This window comes from Rhinoraja longicauda, chromosome 12, assembly GCF_053455715.1.
Source record: "Rhinoraja longicauda isolate Sanriku21f chromosome 12, sRhiLon1.1, whole genome shotgun sequence".
NCBI lineage: Eukaryota > Metazoa > Chordata > Chondrichthyes > Rajiformes > Arhynchobatidae > Rhinoraja > Rhinoraja longicauda.
The window spans coordinates 31,200,629-31,223,396 of NC_135964.1; the positions used below are offsets into that span (position 1 = coordinate 31,200,629).

At 42.3% G+C, this 22,768-nt stretch overlaps 3 protein-coding genes across 3 annotated transcripts in view; 1 reads left to right on the forward strand and 2 right to left on the reverse strand.

Annotated features, from left to right (window-relative positions):
• The window catches only part of nufip1 (nuclear FMR1 interacting protein 1), a 34,585-nt gene extending 33,218 nt beyond the window's left edge, over positions 1-1,367 (reverse strand). Inside the window, exon 1 of the mRNA XM_078409376.1 lies at positions 544-1,367. Coding sequence (XP_078265502.1) covers positions 544-811 — 268 coding nt within the window. The 5' untranslated portion in view covers positions 812-1,367. The remainder of the gene's footprint in view (positions 1-543) is intronic.
• tpt1 (tumor protein, translationally-controlled 1) overlaps positions 1-22,768 on the reverse strand; it is a 224,401-nt gene that overhangs the window by 114,152 nt on the left and 87,481 nt on the right. The gene's annotated exons all lie outside the window — the stretch shown is intronic.
• On the forward strand, positions 892-22,098 carry gpalpp1 (GPALPP motifs containing 1). The gene is made up of 8 exons (XM_078409377.1): positions 892-1,220; positions 9,431-9,599; positions 11,881-12,000; positions 12,435-12,522; positions 16,820-16,954; positions 18,697-18,861; positions 20,070-20,168; positions 21,706-22,098. Exons 1-8 carry the CDS (start codon positions 1,103-1,105, stop codon positions 21,922-21,924), a joined length of 1,113 nt encoding a protein of 370 aa, XP_078265503.1. The 5' UTR covers positions 892-1,102; the 3' UTR covers positions 21,925-22,098.

The following is a 22,768-nucleotide window of genomic DNA, read 5'->3' on the forward strand; positions in this document are numbered from 1 at the left end:
AGTGGTGATGTCCTCATTCTTTAGTGAACACTGTTTCCCCCAGAAATCATAGTTTGACCCCTCATCAACATATCTTCTATGTCCCAGAGTTCTAATCTCGCTCCCTCTCTCCCCAGACGTAGTTCTCCTGGTCCTCATTTTTCACCCCACCCACCTCCAACCCAACACATCATCCTCCAGCATTTCAGTCACCACCAAAGTGATTCCACCACTGATCACATCTTTTCATCTCCACCACTTTTCATCTTCCACGGGCACCGCTCCCTCCATAAACTCCTTGATTCTCTCATCCTTCCCACCCTAACCACCACTTCCCCAGGTACCTTCCCCTGTTACTGGGGGAAAACAATCAGTCTGAAGGTGGTTCCGATCCGAAACGTCACATATCCATTTTCTCCAGAGATGTTGCCCGACCTGCTGAGTTACTCCAGCATTTTGTGTCTATCTTTACCATGAGCAATATCTCGAAAGATCTGGCGCATATAAAGCGGATTCCCCTCGCTGTAACTTTAACATCATCAACGGTGTGGAGAATAACTTTACCCTGAAACTGGTTGCCGCCGCCGGAGTTGAGCCAGGAAGTGTGACGGTGCCCTGCGCCCATACCCCAGGGTGGGCCGAGGCTTAGACCCGCCGCCCTCCCGTCCCAGGCAGGGAGACGCTGCTGTTGAAAAAACGGCGTAGCCGGTGGAGAGAACACCGGAGGTCGCAGCAAGGGAGCCGGCGGGCTGAACACTGGCGGCGGGTAAAATCCAAACTCGTCCATCACTCCAGCAAGTGGCGGACAGTCACCATGTGCCGGCGCTTTCATTCCACGTTTATCCCACCCGACCTTCCAGCGCGGCCCGAGCTCCTCCTGGCCGCCGGGGGCGCCCTAGTGGGAGGACCCGATCAGAGTCCATCTTGTAAAAGAAACACAACAGAAGCGATCCAGCTTCACTCCTCATCATCTCAACATTGCGTTCGTGATCTGCTTCCATTTTGAGAAGAAAACGACGCGTAGGATGCGTTTTGTTGGTTGGATTGCAAATGCCTGTGGCGGTTGTTGAGGAGGAGAGGGCGGTGGCGGCGGCGGGGACGGGGGACGCGGGCTCGGTCCGTCATGTCTGAGGAGAGCGCGCCGCTGATCGGGCCCGCGCTGCCGCCCGGCTACAGGTCGCGGGGGCCGCAGGCCGAGGCCGAGCGTCGGCGCCGCCCCAGGCCCACACTCGATAAAACAGGTGGGTGGGTGCGCTGCGATCGCCGGCCTGCTGGTGCGGCCCAGGCCCGAGTCCGCTCCCCCTCCGGCTGTATAGGGAGGAGCTGCAGATGCTGGTTTACACCGAAGATAGACAGACACAAAATGTTGGAGTAACTCAGCGGGGCAGGCAGCATCTCTGGTTGGAAGGAATGGGTGCCCCGCTTCCCCTCCGTTCACTGGCGGTGGGCGGCTGCCAGCTCACGGGCGGGCGGCGGGTATCACAATAAGGCGCCGATTCATAGGAGGAGAATCAATGAAATGCATAAAAGGTTGAATAGAGGTAGGTTCCCAGGTGCAATCTGAAGGAACGGACCGGGGAGCGAGGTAGGGGACTTCACAGCTGGCCGCACCGCAGCCGTCAATGGTGTGGTCGCTTATTGTGTAAACTTAGGAAAAGGAAGCAGGACGCTGGAGTAACTCAGCATCTCTGGAGAAATGGGTGACGTTTCGGGTCTGAGGAAGGGTCTCGACACGAAATGTCATCCATTCCTTTTCTCCGGATATGCTGCCTGACCCGCTGGTCAAATCCAATTAAAAAACTCCCCTTCATGGCTAAAATGTCACCAATTGTGCCAAAGATTCTAAAATCTATGCTACTGACATTATTCATTTAAAGGTACACAGACACTCAACTTTCACCTGCGGTCTCTGACCCTAAACTAGCAATGGTGGCCAGGCTATTATTAGATGGGGTCATATTTGGTATCTTGAGAGCCTCGCCATCACAAAAGTTAAATTAATTCACTCCACATGCTACAACCCAGACTTCAGCATCAGGTCTGCCTCTTCCCCCCCCCCCCCCCCCCCCCCCGTCAATATCGCCTCCTTTGACACCTCACGCTGTCTTGGGAAAGCAGCCAACATTATCAAGGATTCTTCACACTTTGGGCACTCTATTCCCTCCTTTCCCATCAGACTGAAGATTAAAAAAAACTTGAATACAAGCACCACCAGATTCAGGGATGGCCTCTTCCTCACTTTCATCAGACTCTTGAACAGGCTTCTCAAATGCTAAGGATGTTCCCGATCTTCTAATCTTCCTTGTTGTAAACCTTGCACTTTTTAAAATCTGCACTTTCTCTATAGCTGCAAAATTATATTCTGCACTCTGTTTATTTTATCTTTTGCACTACCTTTTGTACTTGTGTATGATTATGATCTGCCTGGATAATATGCAAAAGTTTTTTTCTGTATCTCAATACAAATGACTTCTATCTGATGATGTAGAAAATTAGCCAGGTATGTTCTTTACTGGACAAAACTGTATGTTCTTTACTGGATGTTCTACGCACGCATTGATAGGGAGAACACTGATGTGCCTTCCCGAGCCCCCATACACCCTGATGGTATAACAGTCACAGTCACAGAGGACAACGTCAGAAGATCCTTCAGGGGGGTGAAGCCTCGGAAAGCGCCTGGACCTGATGGTATACCCGGTCAAGTTCTCAAAACCTGTGCAGACCAACTGGCTGGAGTTTTGCGGACATTTTCAACCTCTCATTATTGAGGTCTGAGGTTCCCACCTGCTTTAAGAAGACATCAATAATACCCAAGAAGTGTAAGGTGACATGCCTCAACGACAATCGACCAGTGGCACTAATGTCCGTGGCTTCGAGAAGTTGGTTATGGGGAATATCAACTCCTACCTCAACAAACACCTGGACCCATTACAGTTCGCCTACCGTCACAACAGGTCACTGGCATTCCACTCCGCACTGGACCACTTGGATAATAATAACATCTATGTCAGGCTGTTGTTTACAGACCAAAGCTCGGCGTTCAATACCATCATCCCCTCCTAGCTGGTTACCATAGGGCCGAGGATGTCCTGGTTGGTTTGCTCCTGGGCCTGGCCAAGCTGGCCATCCGCGAATCACGGCGCCAGGCGGAAGAGGGCTCTGCCCAGGCCAGCTGCCTGCCCCTTTTCCGGGGTTACGTCCGTGCCTGGGTGGTTTTGGAGAGGGTCTATGCACTGTCCACGGGCACCCTGGAGGATTTCCAGGACCACTGGGCACCGCGGGGGGTTGAATGCACCCTTGACAAGGACTGTAAGATAGTTGTATAATAGTTTATTCTTTGTCTTGTATTATGGTGGTGGGTTTGGTTTTGTTTTATTGTCTTGGAAATATTATTTTAATATTTGAATAAATATTTTTGATTTAAAAAAAAAAGCTGATTACCAAGCTCACGGAATTGAGTCTCTGCACATCTCTCTGCAATTGGATCCTCAACTTCCTCATCCACAGACCAGTCTGTTCGAATTGGCAGAAATACTTCTTCCTCATTAACAATCAGTACGGGAGTACCTCAAGGCTGTGTGCTCAGCCCCCTGCTCTACTCACTCTATACTCATGACAGTGTAGCCGGACAGTGCGAACTCCATCTTCAAGTTCGCCGACGACACCACCATTGATGGATGAATTACAGATGGTGATGAGTCGGAGTATAGAAGTGAGATCGACCGTTTGACCAAATGGTGCCAACCTGGCTCTCAATGTCAGTAAAACCAATGAACTGATTGTGGACTTTGGAAGAGGAAAGATGAGGTCCCACAATCCTGTTTATATCAACAGGACGATGATAGAGAGTCAAAAACTTCAAATTCCTGGGCGTGCATATTTCCGAAGACTTTTCCTGGACTCGGCACACTGATGCAATTATTAATAAAGCACATCTACACCTCTACTTCCTGAGAAGATTACGGAGATTCGGTATGTCAGAGAGGATTCTCTTGAACTTCTACAGGTGTACAGTAGAGAGCACATTGACTGGTTGCATCATGGCCTGGTTCGGCAACTTGAACGCCCGGGAGCAGAAAAGACTACAGAAAGTTGTGAACACTGCCCAGTCTGTCATCGGCTCTGACCTCCCCACCAGCGAAGGGATTTATCGGAGCCGCTGCCTCAAAAAGGCAGCCAGTATCATCAGAGACTCACACCATCCTGGCCACATACTTATTTCACCCCTGCCATTGGGAAGAAGGCACAGGAGCCTGAAAACTCTTAACGTCAAGGTTCAGGAACAGCTTCTTCCCTATAGCCATCAGGCTATTAAACACTACAACCTCAAATAAGCTCTGAACTTCAATAGGCTATTATTATTATTATTACACTACTATTGTTTGTTTTTTGAGTATGTGTGTGTATGTATATGTATTTATGTGGATATATATATATATATATATATGTGTGTGTGTGTGTGTGTACTTGTGGATATGTGTACATATACACACTGAACTTTTTTTTCTCTAATTTATCATAATGTTTACAGTGTACTATGTTTACATATTCTGTTGTGCAGCAGCAAGTGAGAATTTCATTATTCTATCTGGGACACATAACAATAAAACACTCTTGACTTTCTTGACAATACCAATCTCGCTAACAACTGTCCAATAAGTTTACTTTCAATCATCAGAAGAGTAAAGGTTAGAATTGGGGATGTTCGCTGATGATTAAACAATGCTCAATTATATTTGCAATACCTCAATAACTGAATCAATTCATGCCTGCATGTAGCAAGACCTGGACATGAGCCCATGCTTGAATTCTAAATGGCAAGTCACATTGCTTCACAAAATATCCACAAGGAATACAATGAATACCATCCATTTGCTTTGATGAATGCAGTCAACAACTTGCGGGGCTTGATCCTATCCAAGACAAAGCAACCTGGTGAATTGATGTCCCATCCACTGCCCTAAACATTCATATCTTGTGTCACAGGAGCACCGTGGCTACAGTAACTCACGAAAGCCACAACCTCTACCACCACTTGCATATTATCTTTCAAGTCACACACCGTATTTGGAAATATTTTGCTATTCCTTTATTTACTGGTTTTATGTCCTGGAACTCCCTTACACAATAGCATAGACGACTACCATCACGAAAGAACTGTAGAGGTGTTAAGAAGGTCGCTCATCAACACCTTCTCATGGATAATTTGGGAAGGGCAATAATTGCTGGTCTAGACAGCATTCCCAGACCTTTTTAATAAGCATTATATTTCATAGTGTGAGATGTGTAGGAAAGTACTGCAGATGCTGGTTTAAATCGAAGGAAGACGCAAAATGCTGGACAGCGGGACAGGCAGCATCTCTGGAGAGAAGGAATGGGTGACGTTTCTGGTTGAGACCATTCTGCAGTCTATCATAGTGTGAGATGCTGAGGATAAATGCAGATTCAGAAAAAAACCATATAAGAGTAGGCAAAGGAAACTATTTTGGAGTGACGATATAGGAATATGGCAGCTGCACAAGGGAACAATGAATAGGAATTGGGTCATACATACAGTGAGGATGATCTTGTTGATTCTCATGACAATTGAACTCTTACATATCAAAATGCAAGGATGACATAATGCTCTGGAGGATGCATTTTACCTGGTGTAGCTGGATATGTTAATTGGCTGCTGAGTAGATCAATACTACTTAAGATAGTGGATAGACACAAAAAGCTGGAGTAACTCAGTGGGACAGGCAGCATCTCTGGAGAGAAGCAACGGGAGATGTTTCGGGTCGAGATCCATCTTCAGACCAGTCTGGACTACACTAGTCTGAAGAAGGGTCTTGACCCGAAACATCACCCATTCCTTCTCTCCAGAGATGCTGTCTGTCCCGCTGAGTTACTCCAGCATTTTGTGTCTACAGTTTAAACCAGCATCTGCATTTCCTTCCCTCACAGATCAACACTACATGGTGGATTAAACATTGATTCTCTCTTTGCATAGACTTCCTGACTTGCTGAGTATTTCCAGCATCAACTGTTTCTGTGTTAGATTTCCGTAGTATTTGGAATATTTAATTCCAAGCTCTTGTTACCATGGTAGCTCAGTGGTTAAATTATCAGAGTAATAAACCAGAGGCAAGTACTGACAAATCCTTGACATGAGTTCAAGTCACACAATAACAGGGATAAAAAATTTGGTCAATTAAATAATCTGGAAATTTTAAAAGCAGTTGTCCATAAAATGCCACTTGGTTCATTAGTGTCCATCTGCAGATACAATTGACTGTTCTTACCCAGTCTGTCCTATATGTGACTCAAGACCCATGCAGAATAACAAATGAATGGAAATAGCTTAGTGAGCCTTTCAGTTGTACCACACCTGAAACATTTAAATGTTAAAGGATAATACTGAACCAAAGACCCCATATCGATTGAACACAGCAAAGTCACTGCCAGCCAAAAAAAACACAAAGTGCTGAAGTGACTCAGCGAATCAGGCAGCATCTCTGGAGAACATCGATAGGTGACGTTTTGGATCAGGACCCCTTTTCAGATAAAGTTCTCCTCACTGTCAGCCAAATTAGACTGGCATCTAAGTTGGAAAAACACTGTCATAACCACTAAGTCAAAGTAGTACTTACAGAATCATACCTCACAGTAAATGTTCCAGACTCATGCACCTCAATCTGTGTGTGTGTTCCCATGCCACAGTAAGGACAAATCTAACAGAAATAGTACAATGGAGACACAAGCAACTGCAGATGCTGGTTTACAAAAATAGAACAAAATGTGCTAAAGTAAGTCAACAGGTCAGGACGTATAACTGGAGAACATGAATAGGTGACATTTCAGGTCGGGAGCCTTCTTCCCAAACAAATCTATGACGTGAATCACCTATTCATATTCTCCAGCGATGCTGCTCGATCTGCTGAGTTACACCAACACTTTAAGTCTTTTTTAGAGATGTTAGTACAGTTGCATTATAGGTAGTAAAGAGTAACTCTGGACATTTTCAGCATTGATTTTAGATCCTCCCCCTCTCCACACAAAAGTCTCATGGCATTGAATTAGCAACGATATCCCAAACTGAAGAAGGGTCTCAACCTGAAACGTCACCTATTCCTTTTCTCCAGGGATGCTGTCTGACCCACTGAGTTACTCCAGCTTGTGTCTATCCCAAAGGGCAGGGTGGTTGGAGGGGACAGGGGTCATAATTGAACAGAAACTTAATTGGACCAGCCACATAAATATTCCGTCTGTAATAATTGAGTGACTCACTTCCTGATACTCCAAACTCTTTCCACCATCTACAAGGCACAAGTCAGAAGAGTGATGGCTTGAAGATGAAGCTCGACACCGTCCATGACAAAACTGCTCATTTGATTGCTACCTCATCTACCATCCTAAACATTTATTCCCTTCAATATCAGTGCATAAAAAGCAGCAGTGTGTGCCCTCCACAAAACACTACAGTTACTCACTCAAGCCACTCCGACAGTACCAAATACACCTGTGACCTCTTGCATCAAGAAGGTTAGGAGCAGCAAGTGCTTGTATCCCTTGTAATAAAAAGCCCATTGCCAGCAGTGTCTACATCCTGAAAAATGAATATAAACAGATGCTTATCTTATTTGTGCCATTAATTTATCCCTCTTGTTGCAAATGGATTGTGCTTTTAGATAAAGAACCATTAATTTTAACATTTTATTATTTTCTCCATTATGATCTTATTTATTGATGCACTATTACCAATGTACAGTCTGTCTCTTCCTGTCACACTTGACTCATCATTCCTAAATTGCTACACTGGTCAATGACTTTGATTGTTATATGTAATTTATAGCTATAAATCTCTGAAGCTCGTGCCTTGCAGTTTTTAGTTTAAAAACCCTCTCTGTAACCTTAATTATTTGATAAATTAGGACTCTGACCCACCAAAGTGATCTTGTGCCCCTTGCACATGACCGACGATATGGAAATTGTGATTTGAGGGGTTATCCACTTTAATTTGGACTGTAAGTGCACCGACTGTCAGCTGAAGCTTTTTCTTAGTTTTACCTCTGGGCGGCACGGTAGCGCAGCGGTAGAGTTGCTGCTTTACAGCGAATGCAGCGCCGGAGACTCAGGTTCGATCCTGACTACGGGTGCTGCACTGTAAGGAGTTTGTACGTTCTCCCCGTGACCTGCGTGGGTTTTCTCCGAGATCTTCGGTTTCCTCCCACACTCCAAAGACGTACAGGTATGTAGGTTAATTGGCTGGGTAAATGTAAAAATTGTCCCTAGTGGGTGTAGGATAGTGTTAATGTACGGGGATCGCTGGGCGGCACGGACTTGGAGGGCCGAAAAGGCCTGTTTCCGGCTGTATATATATGATATGATATGATAATTGGTAGTGTTGGCCACTAAAAATAAATCCACTGTCTCGAATACCTGCCCAGCTACAAGCAGCTGTCCTTAACTTTAACAGCAGGCAGTCTATTAGGTACATCTTCAACGTTCCTTTCAACCTTCCCTACCTGAGCGATCACCTATACAACAGTTCCTTGGAGAAATTACTCTTATTTGGAAAGATTCACAACATTCTGTGTTGGCCACCTGTCTGGTTGGCAATTAAATCTTCCTTCTCCTAACCAGTAAACAAATGTGAACCATCATTAATTGTCATCTGCCATCTGAATAACATTTCCAGTTAATTTACCTCTTAATATATTGCCATCTGCATCTCAAACTCTATCTCAGCCACTCTGAGGCGAGGTTTCTCAGAGTAGAGATGCTGCAAATATGATTATTCAGGATCACTGGTCTCCATGAACTTAAATGCGCTGCAGTAATGTTGCATATTATTTTCTGCTTTCCTTATCAAATCATGTTTTGTAAATTTTATCAGCTTCTATTCAGTTCATAATTTCAGTTTGAATGAAATTAATTTATCTAATATAGTTTTTATCTTTTAGTTTAAACATTCCAAACTTGATGAAAACAAATACAATACCAACCTACTTTTGTGTTGTTTCTCTTTGATTAAAAAAACCTACCTTGGCACTACTCTCTTAATTTATTGTATCCCTTTCTCTAACTCAATTGATGCACTTTATATCCTAACCACTTTCATTTAGCTTCATTGCTGCCTACCTTCTCCCCATCACAGCTGGGTTCCTGCCACTCCACATAGATGTGTATCAATCAAACTGAGAAAATTAAGAGTATCTAGACTTGAATGTATCCATACACAAGATCAAGTTCCTGCTGTAAACAGGATTAAACTCCTGCTGATGTGCTTAACTGGGAAGCAGAACAATTAAGTGAATTGCTGAGTCAGAGACTTCAAGGTTGATAGAGGAAGAGTGAGGGATAAGTTTCAATTTCTGATCAACATCCGCAGTGCTTACTGAAGACTATACTTTATAACTGTGTTTTAAGCTAGAATGAGAAGAATTTTTGATACAACATTATATAACAGTTGCAGGACCAGCATTACCTCCGGGATTTCGGTCAAGCAAAAGTTCAGAAAGTTCAGATAATGATGAAGTCATCGACTGCACCAGTGAGAGGAAGCAAAGCTCAGCCCAAGACTTAAGGAAACTTAACAGAATAGCTATGGAGGAGAGTAACGGCAAATCAAGAGCCAGGTAAAGCATGGATGGGTTGGTGCTTGATTTGATCATGTTGAATCTATGGTTGAATGTACTTTCTCTTAATTGACTACCTGAAAAAGTGTGTACAGTTGTGATTGTGTGCTATCCACTCTTCGTGTTCCCATGTATAACATGAATTCTGTGCTGGTATGGTGAAGCCAGGTGCAGCAAACATTTGGTGACGATCAGGTGTGCAGCGCACACTGTGCAGCGTTGCAATCTGTGTTGATCTCGTTTGTGGGGTAAGATTAGGTTGGTCTAGTGTTAAGGTGTGGATTGGTGATCCTGGATGTGACCTGGACAAGGTGGCAATTAATGCACCATGTGGACCATGCGTGATGCATTTAACTACATAGATTACATGGCAATACGTTACAGATAGTGTTATGTGAATTACATGTTCTTTTTATATTTAAGCCCACCTAACCTTTCATCATTGTCTAGTGTTGTTTGACTAATACCGGTGTCAGGGGTTATGGGGAGAAGGCAGGAGAATGAGGTTAGGAGAGAGAGATAGATCAGCCATGATTGAATGGTGGAGCAGACTTGATGGACCGAATGGCCTAATTCTGCTCCTGTCACTTACGACCTTATGACCATATGGCAAATTGCTCCTTCTAGGTTTCTGTCTGATAAACCTTCTTTGAACTGCTTTCAATGTTTTAATTTCCTTTACATAATAAGACCACGCTATTCTCTATGTAATTTTCACAGTGCCCTATTTAATAATGTCTGATATATTACAGGTTCGGATAAGGTCACAAGCCATAAATAGTCAATTAAGAGTGAACCTTGACATTGAGTGATTCAAGGCTATTCAGCTATGGCTATTATCACACTACTCAATCCTTGCCATTATGTGCGTTCCTGTAAACAGATTCTGATGCTTTCTCAGAGCTGGATGGCAGGAAGAGAGAAACCGAGCGCAACGGGCAGAGAGACAAGAATTGGGGGAGGAAGGAATGGAGGGGGGCGAGGAAGAGATGGTGAGAGCTGAGGGATGGAGGGAGGGAGAGCGGAGGGTGGGAGGGATGAAGCGAGAGCTAGGGGATGGAGTAATGGAGCAAAAGCTGAAGAGAGTGAGAGCTGGGGGAAGAAGAGAACAAAAATTTAAGGCGGGGGGAGTGAGAACTGGGGATAGGGAGAGCGAAAAAGAATGATAAATAAGGGAGTGAAAAACAGTGAGTTATTAGGCCAGAAAGAGAGTGAAAGGGATAAAGAGCCGAGGGAGAGAGACAACCCAAGTTATTAAATGATAGACAGAAATTACAGGTAGAAGGAAAGACAGCAATAGTTGAAGACAAAGAGAGACAATAAGGCAAAACGCACACCATCAGGAACCTCTACCGTCATCATTATCTGTTAAATAACTATTTGGGGATAGGTTTGCTGTTTCTACTTTGGCCTTGTACAAAAACAACAACCCCAGATTTGAAGCATGTCATCCTTGATCCCGAGGGACTAATTAAGAAGATGTTGCTGAGTGCAGCATTAATTATATGGAGATGCTAGCGTGGACATTCTGGTCATGTGGTGAAATTTGTACATATATCCGTTACGATTGTTGCACCATCAACAATGACAATGCAACATTAATGATTGAGTTGATGTTGCTGTATACAGTACATTGCAAGATGATCTTGCTGACATTAGCTTTTCTATGATGATGCTAATCTACAGTAACACCTGCAGGAAAATGTAGTTGTCTGATATTGCTTAGTTCATCGTCAGTTGCAAGATGTTGTTGCTGCATTGGGTGTAAGTTGTGACGTGTTGCCTACTGCAGTAGTTGTAACAATTGGCATGCAGCATCATTTGTGTGGTGCTGTATATAGATCAGTTGTGTCATGTACTGTATTATGTGGTAATGGTGCCACTTACATCATGAGTTTAATGTTGATGTTGTTGCGTACTGTGGTGAAATTGCATATATAATCAACTAATGTGCATGATAATGGTTCTTCATACAGTATCAATTCTGTTGTAATGTTGCTACTTATAGTATCAATTCTATGATGTTGCTGCTAAACAGTATAACTTGTGTGAAGCTAATGCTGCACTCAGCACTGGTTGACTGATGGCGATGCTGTGTTAAGTATTAATTGTGTTGTGATGTTGCTCTGTTCAATCTCTGTTGCATGTGATGGTGCTGAATACAGCCCCAGTTGTGCGGTGTCTTGTGATGTCATTGCTTAATCGTGTCATTTGTGTGATAACGCTTGGTTTATTTGTATGGTCTTGATTCCATGATAATGATGATATCTCTTTCCCCAAGGTGCAAGCAGCTTGCTGCTCCCCAGGTTGAAGCTCCCCAGGTTGAAGATGATAGCGATGATGGATTTTTTGGTCCTGCTCTTCCCCCTGGATTTCCAAAGAGAGAGCAATCGCCTGAATGGTAAAAAAACATTTAATTAATGGTAGAACACAAAGTGCTGGAGTAACTCATAGGGTCAGGCAGCATCTGTGGAAAAAAAGGATAGGTGACGTTTGGGTTAGGTCTCTTCTTAATGGAGCAGTTATATTGCTTTGCATTAGTTCTAGGCCTTCTGTCATAAAAACATCCAAAATGGCAAATCTAATATCTATATTGGCTTGTAGATACCTTAGCAGTCCAGGCTTGAATGACTGCCACCCCAACCACACATGAACACTTCTTACATCCCTATTTCCTTGATGTTAGGTTAGATTCCAATGAGAGAGCTGGCAAATCTGGAGCATCACCGGATCTACTAACCTGATGTAGGAAACCCTTAGACGTTGCTAAGACTGATTACGAAAGGAGAATTAGACCCGGTTGTGAGGACTCACTTGTTTCTTCTTATTTTTCAGTCCTTTCATAGGACCTGCACTACCGCCTGGCTTCAGCAGGCCAGATAAAGAAACTGACCTAACTGTGCCCTTAAAGTTAAATATGCAGGTAAGTAGGATTTGCAAAGCCATCCCCTCTTCATTTAAAATAAAAATTGCAGCCAATCTTTTACGTTGCCTTCACGGGTGCAGAATGTTCTCTCTGTCATTTCCTATATTGCTTTGCTGCGACTGAGCAGTGAAAATCCAGATCATTCTTCCTCTTTGAACTTCCTTTTAATATAACAGTGTTTCCAAAGATATTTTGTAGCAGTTTTCTAACAGCATAGAGACAGAAAGTAAACAGCGAGAGGAGGTTTTGTTTCTTTTGATTCCTTCCATTGTTTGAAATGGAGATGGACTCAGATGAAGTGAAATGAATTTCTGTGAGGCTTAGTCTTTGCTAGTCAAAGAGCAGTGTTTGTAGAGATTTGTGATATCTGCTGAGATATAGTGGGTACATGAGATGCATTTGGAGTTAATTAAGAAACCAGGAAAGGATATAAATTGTAACCCATTCTGGTGCTATACTGAAAAGGCCATTGTATAATAATGTTAATTATAATGCTTTGCGGCGCTGACGATGGCTACCAAGGTGTACTGCTCCTTCTGTTTTGTATGTATTTGTTTGTTTGTGTTTTCTGCGGTAATCCCACAAAGATCACTTTCACGAGAGAGGTATCCTTATTGTTTTGATGTGTTTATGCTTTATTCTTAATTGTTAACTGTATGTTTGTGTTGTCATTTGTGAGCGGAGCACCAAGGCACATTCTTTGTATCTGCATACTTGGCCAATAAACTTATTCATTCATTCATTCATAATTGTTGGCTGGCCATTTGGCTATCAGGATCATCACCTGTACTTGATGGTATCTGTATACATGTTGTTTCCACTGAGGTTTGGTTAATAGCAGTCAGGCTGTAACCAAGGCTAAAGAACTATTATTATTTGATTATATTATTTGAGCAATGTAAAATTATGAGGCTAGACAGTTCCACTCAATGAGTGGTAGGGTTTGGAACTCACTATCTGCAAGGGTGCTGGCCATATTTCAAAGGTACCTGAAAGAATACTTGACTTGTCATAATCTGCAGGCCTATGGACCAAGATCTAGGAAGTACAATTAACCTGGTGTCCTGTTTTGTCTGACAACGACACACTGGGCCAGATAACCTGCTCTCACATAAATTACCATGAGTTCCATAGAGAAGCCATAGGGCAGGTTGATGCTGAGAATTTGAGTCAGTAGGGTGGTACTGCTCCACAATTATGGGATTAAGAGATTTGGAACAAAATTAATTAATGGACCTTCTGGCATCTTGTGCTTGCTTTGTCGTTCAATAAGATTATTTTTGGTCTTTAACTCTGCCACTTTCCTGCACTAATCTCATATCCCGTGATTCCCCTAATATCTAAGCATCTATCATTCTCTGTCTTTAATATACTCGCAACTAAATCTTCACAGGGCTGTGTAGAGAATTCCAAACATTTATTGTCTTCTCGGTGAAGAAATTTCTTTTCACCCCTATCCTGAATGGCCAATCTCTATATTTGGGAATGCAAGGCTTGATTTTAGATACTCTGGCCAGGGGAAACATCTCTGTAGTGGCCTGGCTGAGGCCAGAAAAAAGGCTGGACGCCAGGCAGGTTTAGAAAGTTCTTTATTTGGTTGTGAGCCTCTACTCACAACGAAGTCCACTGCAGGGATGAACCACTCCCCCAAACGGCCTGAGTATTAACCCCGTAAGCCTGTTCGTCAAGTGCCGAGGGGGCTGACCCTAGGAGTGGCCTGATACCCAGGGACCGCCACATCTGCATCAATGTTGTCAAGCCCAGTAACTATGTTTTACATTTTAACCTCTCATCCATCACCTCTCATTCTTCTTAGCTCGAAAAAGTATAGGCTGTTTGCTGTTTCTAATAACCCTTCCCATTCCACGAGTGAAATGATGGAACCTCTGCTGTGTAACACTCTCTCCATCACAAGACAGGTAATGAGTTCAGACCTAGAAAATAAAATGCTCCAAATGTGGTATCACCAGAGCATTAAACAATAGGAATAAGATATCTTTGCTCTTGTACTCAAGTAATTAATATGAACATTCTCTTTGCCTTCCTGATTGCTTGCATTTTAACTTTTAACTTTCAGTGATTCATATACAAGGACATCCAGATCCCTCTGAACATCAACAGCTTTCCATCTCCTACCCTTTAAAAATACTCTGAATTTCCATTTTTCTCAACCTTACTTTTCTTCAACGTATTCCTTAAGCCAGTATCTCCAGCTCACACTGCCACCCGGTTTTATGTCATCAGCAGACTTAGATATATTACACTCAATCCATTCATACAAATCATTGACAATTATTGCAAAGAGCTGGGCATAAAGACCATAATCACAATTGAAGATAATAAATAAATAAATAAATAAAAGCAGAAAGTGCTGGAAAACACTCAATGTTTATCTTTTCAGTATCTGTCAATCTGGCTACTGTCTCCATATCTCATCCGATCTCATCATTTCAGGAGATCTTCTTCCACAGGTTTCAACCTGACAGTTCCCTAACTCCATACTGCCCATTTCTATCTCCCACCCAAGATTCACAAACAGAATTTCCCAGGTATGCCCATTGTTTCCACCTGCACTTGCCCCACTGAACTTATCTCCGCCTACCACAACTCCATCTTGTCCCTTGATGTACAGTCCCTTCAAGGATTCTTCCCACTTTCCATAATCACACATATAACCATGGGCACATGCATGGGCATGCTACTCATGCCTCTCCATAGCTATATGGAGCAGTCTTTGTTCCAAACCTTTGTCACTCCCACTATTTTAATTCTGCAATCTATTTTAATTCCTCTTCCCATTCCCACACCAACCTGTTGGCTTTTCCACTGCTAGGCTGAGACAAAAGAGTAACTAGAGGAACACATCGCATATTCCACCTGGGTAGCGTACAACCCATTGGCATGAACATTAAATTGTTCAATTTCAGGTAACCTCCCCCTCTGTCTCTTTCTTTCTCCTCTGATCCTCTCCTCCAAATAGGCCCCTCCCCACCCCCCACCCCTGGTTCCCATCTGCCCACCCTAACTCACTTATGTGGTTCCATGCTTCACTTTCCTTTCCTAATAGATTCCTGAATTTGCAGCCTTATGTTGCCCCCACCTATCACCTCCCAGCTTCTGTCGCTATTTCTACCCTACGCTCCTCCTCCTCCATCTAATCAATAATCCCTCATCTAGATCCAAAAAACACTTCACAGCTGTTGCGCTGCCTCTCTCCCTCACATAGAAACATAGACATAGAAAATAGGTGCAGGAGTAGGCATTCGGCCCTTCGAGCCAGCAGCGCCATTCAATATAATTATGGCTGATCATCCAAAATCAGTACCCCGTTCCTGCTTTCTCCCCATATATCCCTTGATTCCGTTAGCCCTAAGATTTATATCTAACTTTCTCTTGAAAACACCCAGTGATTTGACCTCCACTGCCTTCTGTGGCAGAGAATTCCACAGATTCACAACTCTCTGGGTGAAAAAGTTATTCCTCATCTCAGTCCTAAATGGGCTATCCCTTATTCTTAAACTCAGATCTTTATACTGGCTATTTCCCCTCTATTTTATCAGTGCAGATGAAGGATCTGGACCCAAAACGTCGACTGTCCATTTCCCTTCAGGGATGTTGCCTGACCGCTGAATTCCTCCAGCAGCTCTTTTTCTGTTTCTCTCTGCAGCCTGAGCTGCAATTTACATTTTATTTCAGATTGCTTGCATCTGGAACATTTTGCTTTTAAAACTGGATGTTTCAACTCAATATAATTGTAATACTACTCAAGAATAAAGCAAATCTTTATTTCAGGTTGTCTCAAAGTACATCTGAGTCTATGATTTAATTTTTAATTGTGATCACCAAGTAGAGTAAAGCAGCAACTAATTTTCTACAGGAAACAACATTATAGGGATGAATGACCAGAACATTTGCATAAAGTGTTTTTGGAGGAATCTCTGAGGAGAAATTGCGTGCTTTATAACATTTCATATACACCTCTGAGAGGACAAGTGGGGTACTTTATTTAATGTTCCATCGAAAAGACTGCACTTCCGGCCGGTCAGCACTTCTTTAATACTGAGCTGAAATGTCATTGTCTGATTTTACACTTGAATCTTGGCTGGAACCCAAGAAATTCTAACTTGGTCGTGACAAAGCTACAGCTCATCAGCCTGTCACTTTGTGCTAGGTTCCCAACGCGGGGGGACATTTGTTTAATAGACTGCAAGATGCTTAAAGCTGTTCCATGTTCACGGTAGAATGGATGCCATGACTAAGCTCTATGCCTCACAACTCATTTGTGTTTTTACAGCCTTCAGATGAAGACAGTGATGGGGAGACGCTGATCGGCCCAATCCCCTCAAAAGGCGCAGTTGAAAGCAGTGTGGTGGCAGATATTGAGCGAAGGTCGAACAGAATGAAGGAAAAGTTGGTCTCTGGGGACATGGTAGTAACTCCTTCCAACAGTTATTGTATATAGCATGTAGAGTTGTATGCTTCTTATAGCACAATCATCGGCTCCAGTGTTCTCCCTGCCTTAGGATCATTGGCATTCTGCAGATTCTAAACCAGCCTGACAAACCTTTCCACACCATTGCAATAGAATCCTGACACAGTGCAATATGTTTCATTTGAAGAATCTTTAAGCATTTCCTTGGTTGTGGAAAATGTATTTTATTACGTTCAATTTTGGTTTGGCAACATGCATGTATCAAGTTCATCACCAGTGGTGATCAGTCAACATACAGGAAAGACCTGGTTGAGTGGTGCCACAACAACAACCTCTCGCCCAAAGAACTGACCATTGACTTTAGAAAGGGGTAGTTGCGAGACCATGCACCAGTTTTCATTGGTAGGTCAGTGGTGGAGAGTTAACAGTTTCTTTTTTTTTGTGCATTAACATCTCAGATGACCTGCCTTTGGCTCAGCACATAGATGTAATCACAAAGAAGTCATGCCAGCATCTTTACTTTCTTTAGAAGTTTAAAGAAATCCAGTAGCCTTGGAGAACTCCAGCAAACCTCATCAGACTACAGTAGAAGGTGTCCTGATTGGTTGCATCAAGGACTGGTATGCCAATTCAAACACATGGGAATGCAAGAGGCAACAGAGAGTGGTGGACTCAGCCTGGCCCCTCACGAGCATAGTTCTCCCATCAAAAGTACTTATACGAGGTGCTGCCTCAAGAAGGCAGGATTTATCATCAAGGATCTCTACGATTCAGGTCTTGCCATCTTCACACTGCCACCATCGGGCAGCATGTACAGAAGCCTAAAGTCTCACACCACCAGGAACCGGACCAGGATACAGCATTTTGTGTGTATAATCCTACAACTATCAGTTTCTTAAAACAAACTGCTCAAACCTAATCCTTCCTTGACAACAGAATACTATATCTTCTGCACTAGCATGGACTTGTTTTTTTATTTTCTAATTATATTTTTGCACTAACACCTTGTTTTTTGTAGTCTTCTTTCCTTTAGAAATTTTACGTGTAATTTATGTATAACTTAATTGTCTGTGTTTGTCTGAGTTTATGTGCCCGTGTTATAGCTTTGAACAAGATTTTCTTGTACCTGTATCACACCATGCTTGTGCATATGACATCAAACGTGACGACTTTATTTGTCTTCTGGGAATCATTTGTTTTCACGCACTCTCTTATTCTCCGATTTTCCTGCAATATAAAAGGAGGCCATTTATCTCTGCAAATCTACACTACCTCCTATCTCCTGCATTCATATCCCTGAAACATTGTTTTACATATGCCCATCAACTCCCCTGATTATCATTCGTCCCGCTAAACCAGGGCTAATTATACAGCAGCCAATTAATTTGCCAACCTCAATTTTGGGTGTGGGAAAAAAAACAGAGAATGGGATGGGGGGGGGGGGTGACAATGACTGCACCCTAGATGTGAATAGAAGCTGGGTTGTTGGGGCAGCCATGTGCTGCAGCCATGTTAACTGCAGTGGCGCCATTTAAGATTGTTTTGCAAAGTAACAAAATATGATACCTGGAATTTGAAAATTGGACTCAATCAATGTAACATTTCAATGTTTTATTATTACATCTTGCTAAGAATACTTTAGAGACCAAAAACTGTAAAACAAATATTTTCTGATTAATGCAATGAAAATACATTCCATGTTTTTGCGATTATTTTATCTGTTCACTATTCAATTGCAGGATGATAATCAGAATCAGGCCAGAGAGTCTTGGATGACTGAGCTTCCACCAGTGTTACAAAATATAGGCCTGACTGCAAGAACATTTAAGAGGCGTGCAAATGGAGAATCGGCTGACCGCTCCATCTGGACAGACACTCCAGCTGACAGGGAAAAGAAAGCTCAGGTTTGTCTGGAATATTTCTAATTGCTGATCAGTTACTGTTAACGTCAAGTTGCCAGTCATTTGGGAGTATTCTCACTTACAAAATAGCACAGTTGTGCTCAACCCAATGTGACTAGAAAAGCATGATAGACAGGAAATTTGAAAGTGTTCAGAAAAAGCAGCTTCAGTAGCAATTTTCAAAAGGGAAGAATTCAGAGTGCTCTGCAGAAAAAGTACGGGGGTGAGAAGAACTACCCAAAGTATTCAAGTGATCAAATGGCTACTACAGTGTTGTATCATTTGATCATTCAATGAAGACCACGACAGGTTCAATGATGCAACAATTTTTTTGGAACCTGGAGAACAGAATACATTTTTGTCACATTCAATGAGAGTAAGATCATTATTATGCTGCAGATTAAATAATTAATCTTTAACTTTATGGATAAGAAAGGTTTATAGTGATATGGGCCAAACGCAGGCAAATGGAACCAGCATTTGGGCATCTTGGGCATTGGATGAAATTGAACCAAAGGGTTTGTTTCCATGCTGTATGACTCCAACAACATTGTTCCAACTTGTATGTTAAACCTCCCGTGCATCTTCCATATACTGATGCTGATTATGTATAGTGAGATTTAATACAATATTTGTGTGCTGGTGTGAAATGAGGTGTATCTGAACAGATCCAATCTCCAGAGAAGCATCTGACTTGCTGTATGAATGGATCGACAGACATTCCCGTCAGGCAGGCATATAACCACAATTACAGCTTCAGGTACATTGGAAGGGCTGCATAAAGCAGTTCATTGTCTCACTGCAGAGGAAAGAGTAACTCTGAAATGGACAGGACTCACAGAAAACAGTTTATTTACCCAGCATAATCTCTTTGTACTTAATCTCTTTGTAAACAGACCTTGCAAGTGAAATCACACCATTATTTCCCTGTCAAGGCAGGATTATTTTTCTAACAAACTGCATTAATTGGAGTTGTGGAATGCAAATTGCATGCATAAAATAATTTGCCTTTTCATTCGTTGCAAAAATAATGGGTAAGAAAAGTTCCCTATAATCTCCAGACTGGCTGAGACTTGTGTACTATTTACAGCTATCTTCTCCAGAATGCAATTCAGCTTTTAGTGGTGACGTCTTTAGACGGCTTGCATCATTTCTTCTGAAGAATTTCTGCCTGATTACCTACATTACCTTATTTCCTTTACTTTCCACAGGAAACGTTAGAAGCAAAAGAACCCTCTACAAAAGATATTGAACAGCCCAGTCTCTCTGAAAGAGATAAACGAATGGCCAAAGAGGTGGCATCATATAATGTGAGTGATTTCTTTTAAATCAAAGAGCAATGTAAAAATAACAGCCATTGAAAACTGTGGATACCTTTATCCCCTATGATTCCCATTTATTACTATTTCGTTTTACAGAAAACTACTTTTAATAACATTTTGGCTAGTTTCAAATAGCACAGAAAATCTTGTAAAAATCTCAAATTCTTATCACGAGGGCAAGGTGTTAGAAAAACACGGCAGTGCGGGCAGCATTGTGGTGCAGCGGTAGAGTTGCTGCCTCACAGCACCAGAGACCCGGCTGTCTGTACAGAATTTATTACGTTCTCCCTGTGACTCTGTATGTTTTTTCTGGGTGCTCTGGTTTCCTCCCACATTCCAAAGATGTTCCAGGTTTGTAAGTTAATTCACTTCTGTAAAGTGTGTCGGATGCAAAAGTAGGATAACATACATAGAACTAGTGGACTCAGTGAGCTGAAGGGCCTGTTTCTATAAACAGGCTACAATCTAAAAACTAAACACAAGTAAAGGCAGACAAGTAACCAGAACTTGGTGACTGTCAACCAAGGAATTAGTTACAGCGATAGTGAACTTATTGTTTGTAGTTGTTCAAACCGCATTGAACTCTGAAATGGTACCAGTTGTTTAGAAAAGACTAAATGTAACTACATCGTTCAAGATGAATGAAAGATAAAGGGCAGGAAACTATATGCCCTTAGAAGCTCATTAGAAGAATTTAAAGTGGCTAAACTTTTGAAAGATCAAGGAAATGAGGGCTATGAGGATCTAGCATAGAGAAGAAGTTGATGTCTAGGTAAGTCATATCGAATAGCTTGAGGTGCCAGGTGGCAGACTACTCCTATTTTCTTCTGTCATTGTATGTCCATACAGAAGCTTAACTTAGAGATACAGCGTGGAAACAGGCTGTGCCGACCAGCAATCTCACCCATAGACTAGTTCTATCCTACACACTAGGGACAATTTACAGAAGCCATGTAAGCTACAAACCTGCATGTCTTTGGGATGTGGGACGAAACTGGAGCATCCCCATGCGGTCACAGGGCGAACATACAAACTCCGTACAGACAGCATCCGTAGTCAAGATTAAACCTGGGTTTCCGGCCCTGTAAGGCAGCAACACTACCGCTGCACAACTGTGCTGCCCTATCTATCTGCCCAAGATGCTCTATCATAAGTATTATTTTAAATTCAGGAGAACACAAAATGCTGGAGTAACTCAGCGGGTCAGGCAGCATCCCAGTCATCCCTGGAAGACAGGGATTTGGGTCAGGATCCTTCTTCAATGTTAAACATTTTAAAGTGGACTTTAGTTCCAAGAAAGTTTAATCACTGCAACCAAAAGACGGACCAAAATTTTTAACTAGCTCAGCTAGGACAGTAAATACTCAAACTGTAATGGCTGGAGTGCCATCAGCACAATGATTATGTGCTAACGCACCTCAGTTGCACTTACCTGGGGCCAATGGGTTAAGTATCCAGAGTGAGAAAAGAGCTGTGTTTCATGGCAGGAATGGCAACAAACTTTTTTTTAAATTATTGTTTCAAGGAATCCACACGATCCGAGTCCCTGGTTGACATGCACAGCAAGAAACTTAAAAGAAAAACAGAAGCTGAGAAGAGCAAGCCCCAAGAGCGACGTGCATTTGATCGTGATCAAGATCTTCAGGTTCACCGGTTCGATGAGGCCCAAAAGAAAGCTTTAATCAAGAAGTCTAGGGAACTGAACTCCAGGTTTTCACATGGAAAAAGCAACATGTTTCTGTAAAAAAAACAATACAACTGGCAAATCGCAGATTTGATCAATATTCAGTCTATAGTTTAATTCAGCTGTAATATTCCTACTTTGGAAATATTGGTTCAAACTAGCATGTATGAGTAGTAAATAATAAAATATTTTTTGTTTAACAATTTTGATCAAAATAAAAGTAAATCCATTTTATTTGTCGTTGAAGTTCAGTAATTAATATTTTTATGATCCAATACTTCTGCCTGGCAAATCCATCCATCTCACCATGCTAATGAATGTGTTGTGATTCAGGAATGGAATAGGAAATAGAAGCAGAGAATTCCATGAGATTATTGTTATCAGGACAGTACATGGATTGGATTTATATGTAGGAAAGGTACATATTCCTAAAGGTCATCTGGAAATAATTATGGATAAAGTAGATGACCATTGAGTTCCACTGCAAATATGCAGGTGCCTCTTGTTAACTACCTTGCACCCGCTGTGAGCTGTCAGTGTTCTGGTCTTTTTTTCATAATACTTAGCTTTGCCATCTGCTCATGGGTTAAAAAAATGTGAGTTTATTTACTTTTCCACATAATTATTAAAGGAGGAAATTTTTATTGCATATCCCAGATTTGGGAATTCCATAAGCCCAAAGTTCCATCACTCGTGTGGTTGTAACACGGTGGTCACCTCTACTAGGTTCATTGGCCATTTACTGCAGGTGAATAAGAATGGAATTCACAACTGGGCAGAACTGCTCAGAATTCTGAAACAACAGTGAAGACTTTCCAAAGAAAGCCAGCTGTAGCTGTTCATCATTTGGTCATCTGGTCATCAATTGCTAGATTTTTTTAAATTCGTCTTGGGGAAGTGGACA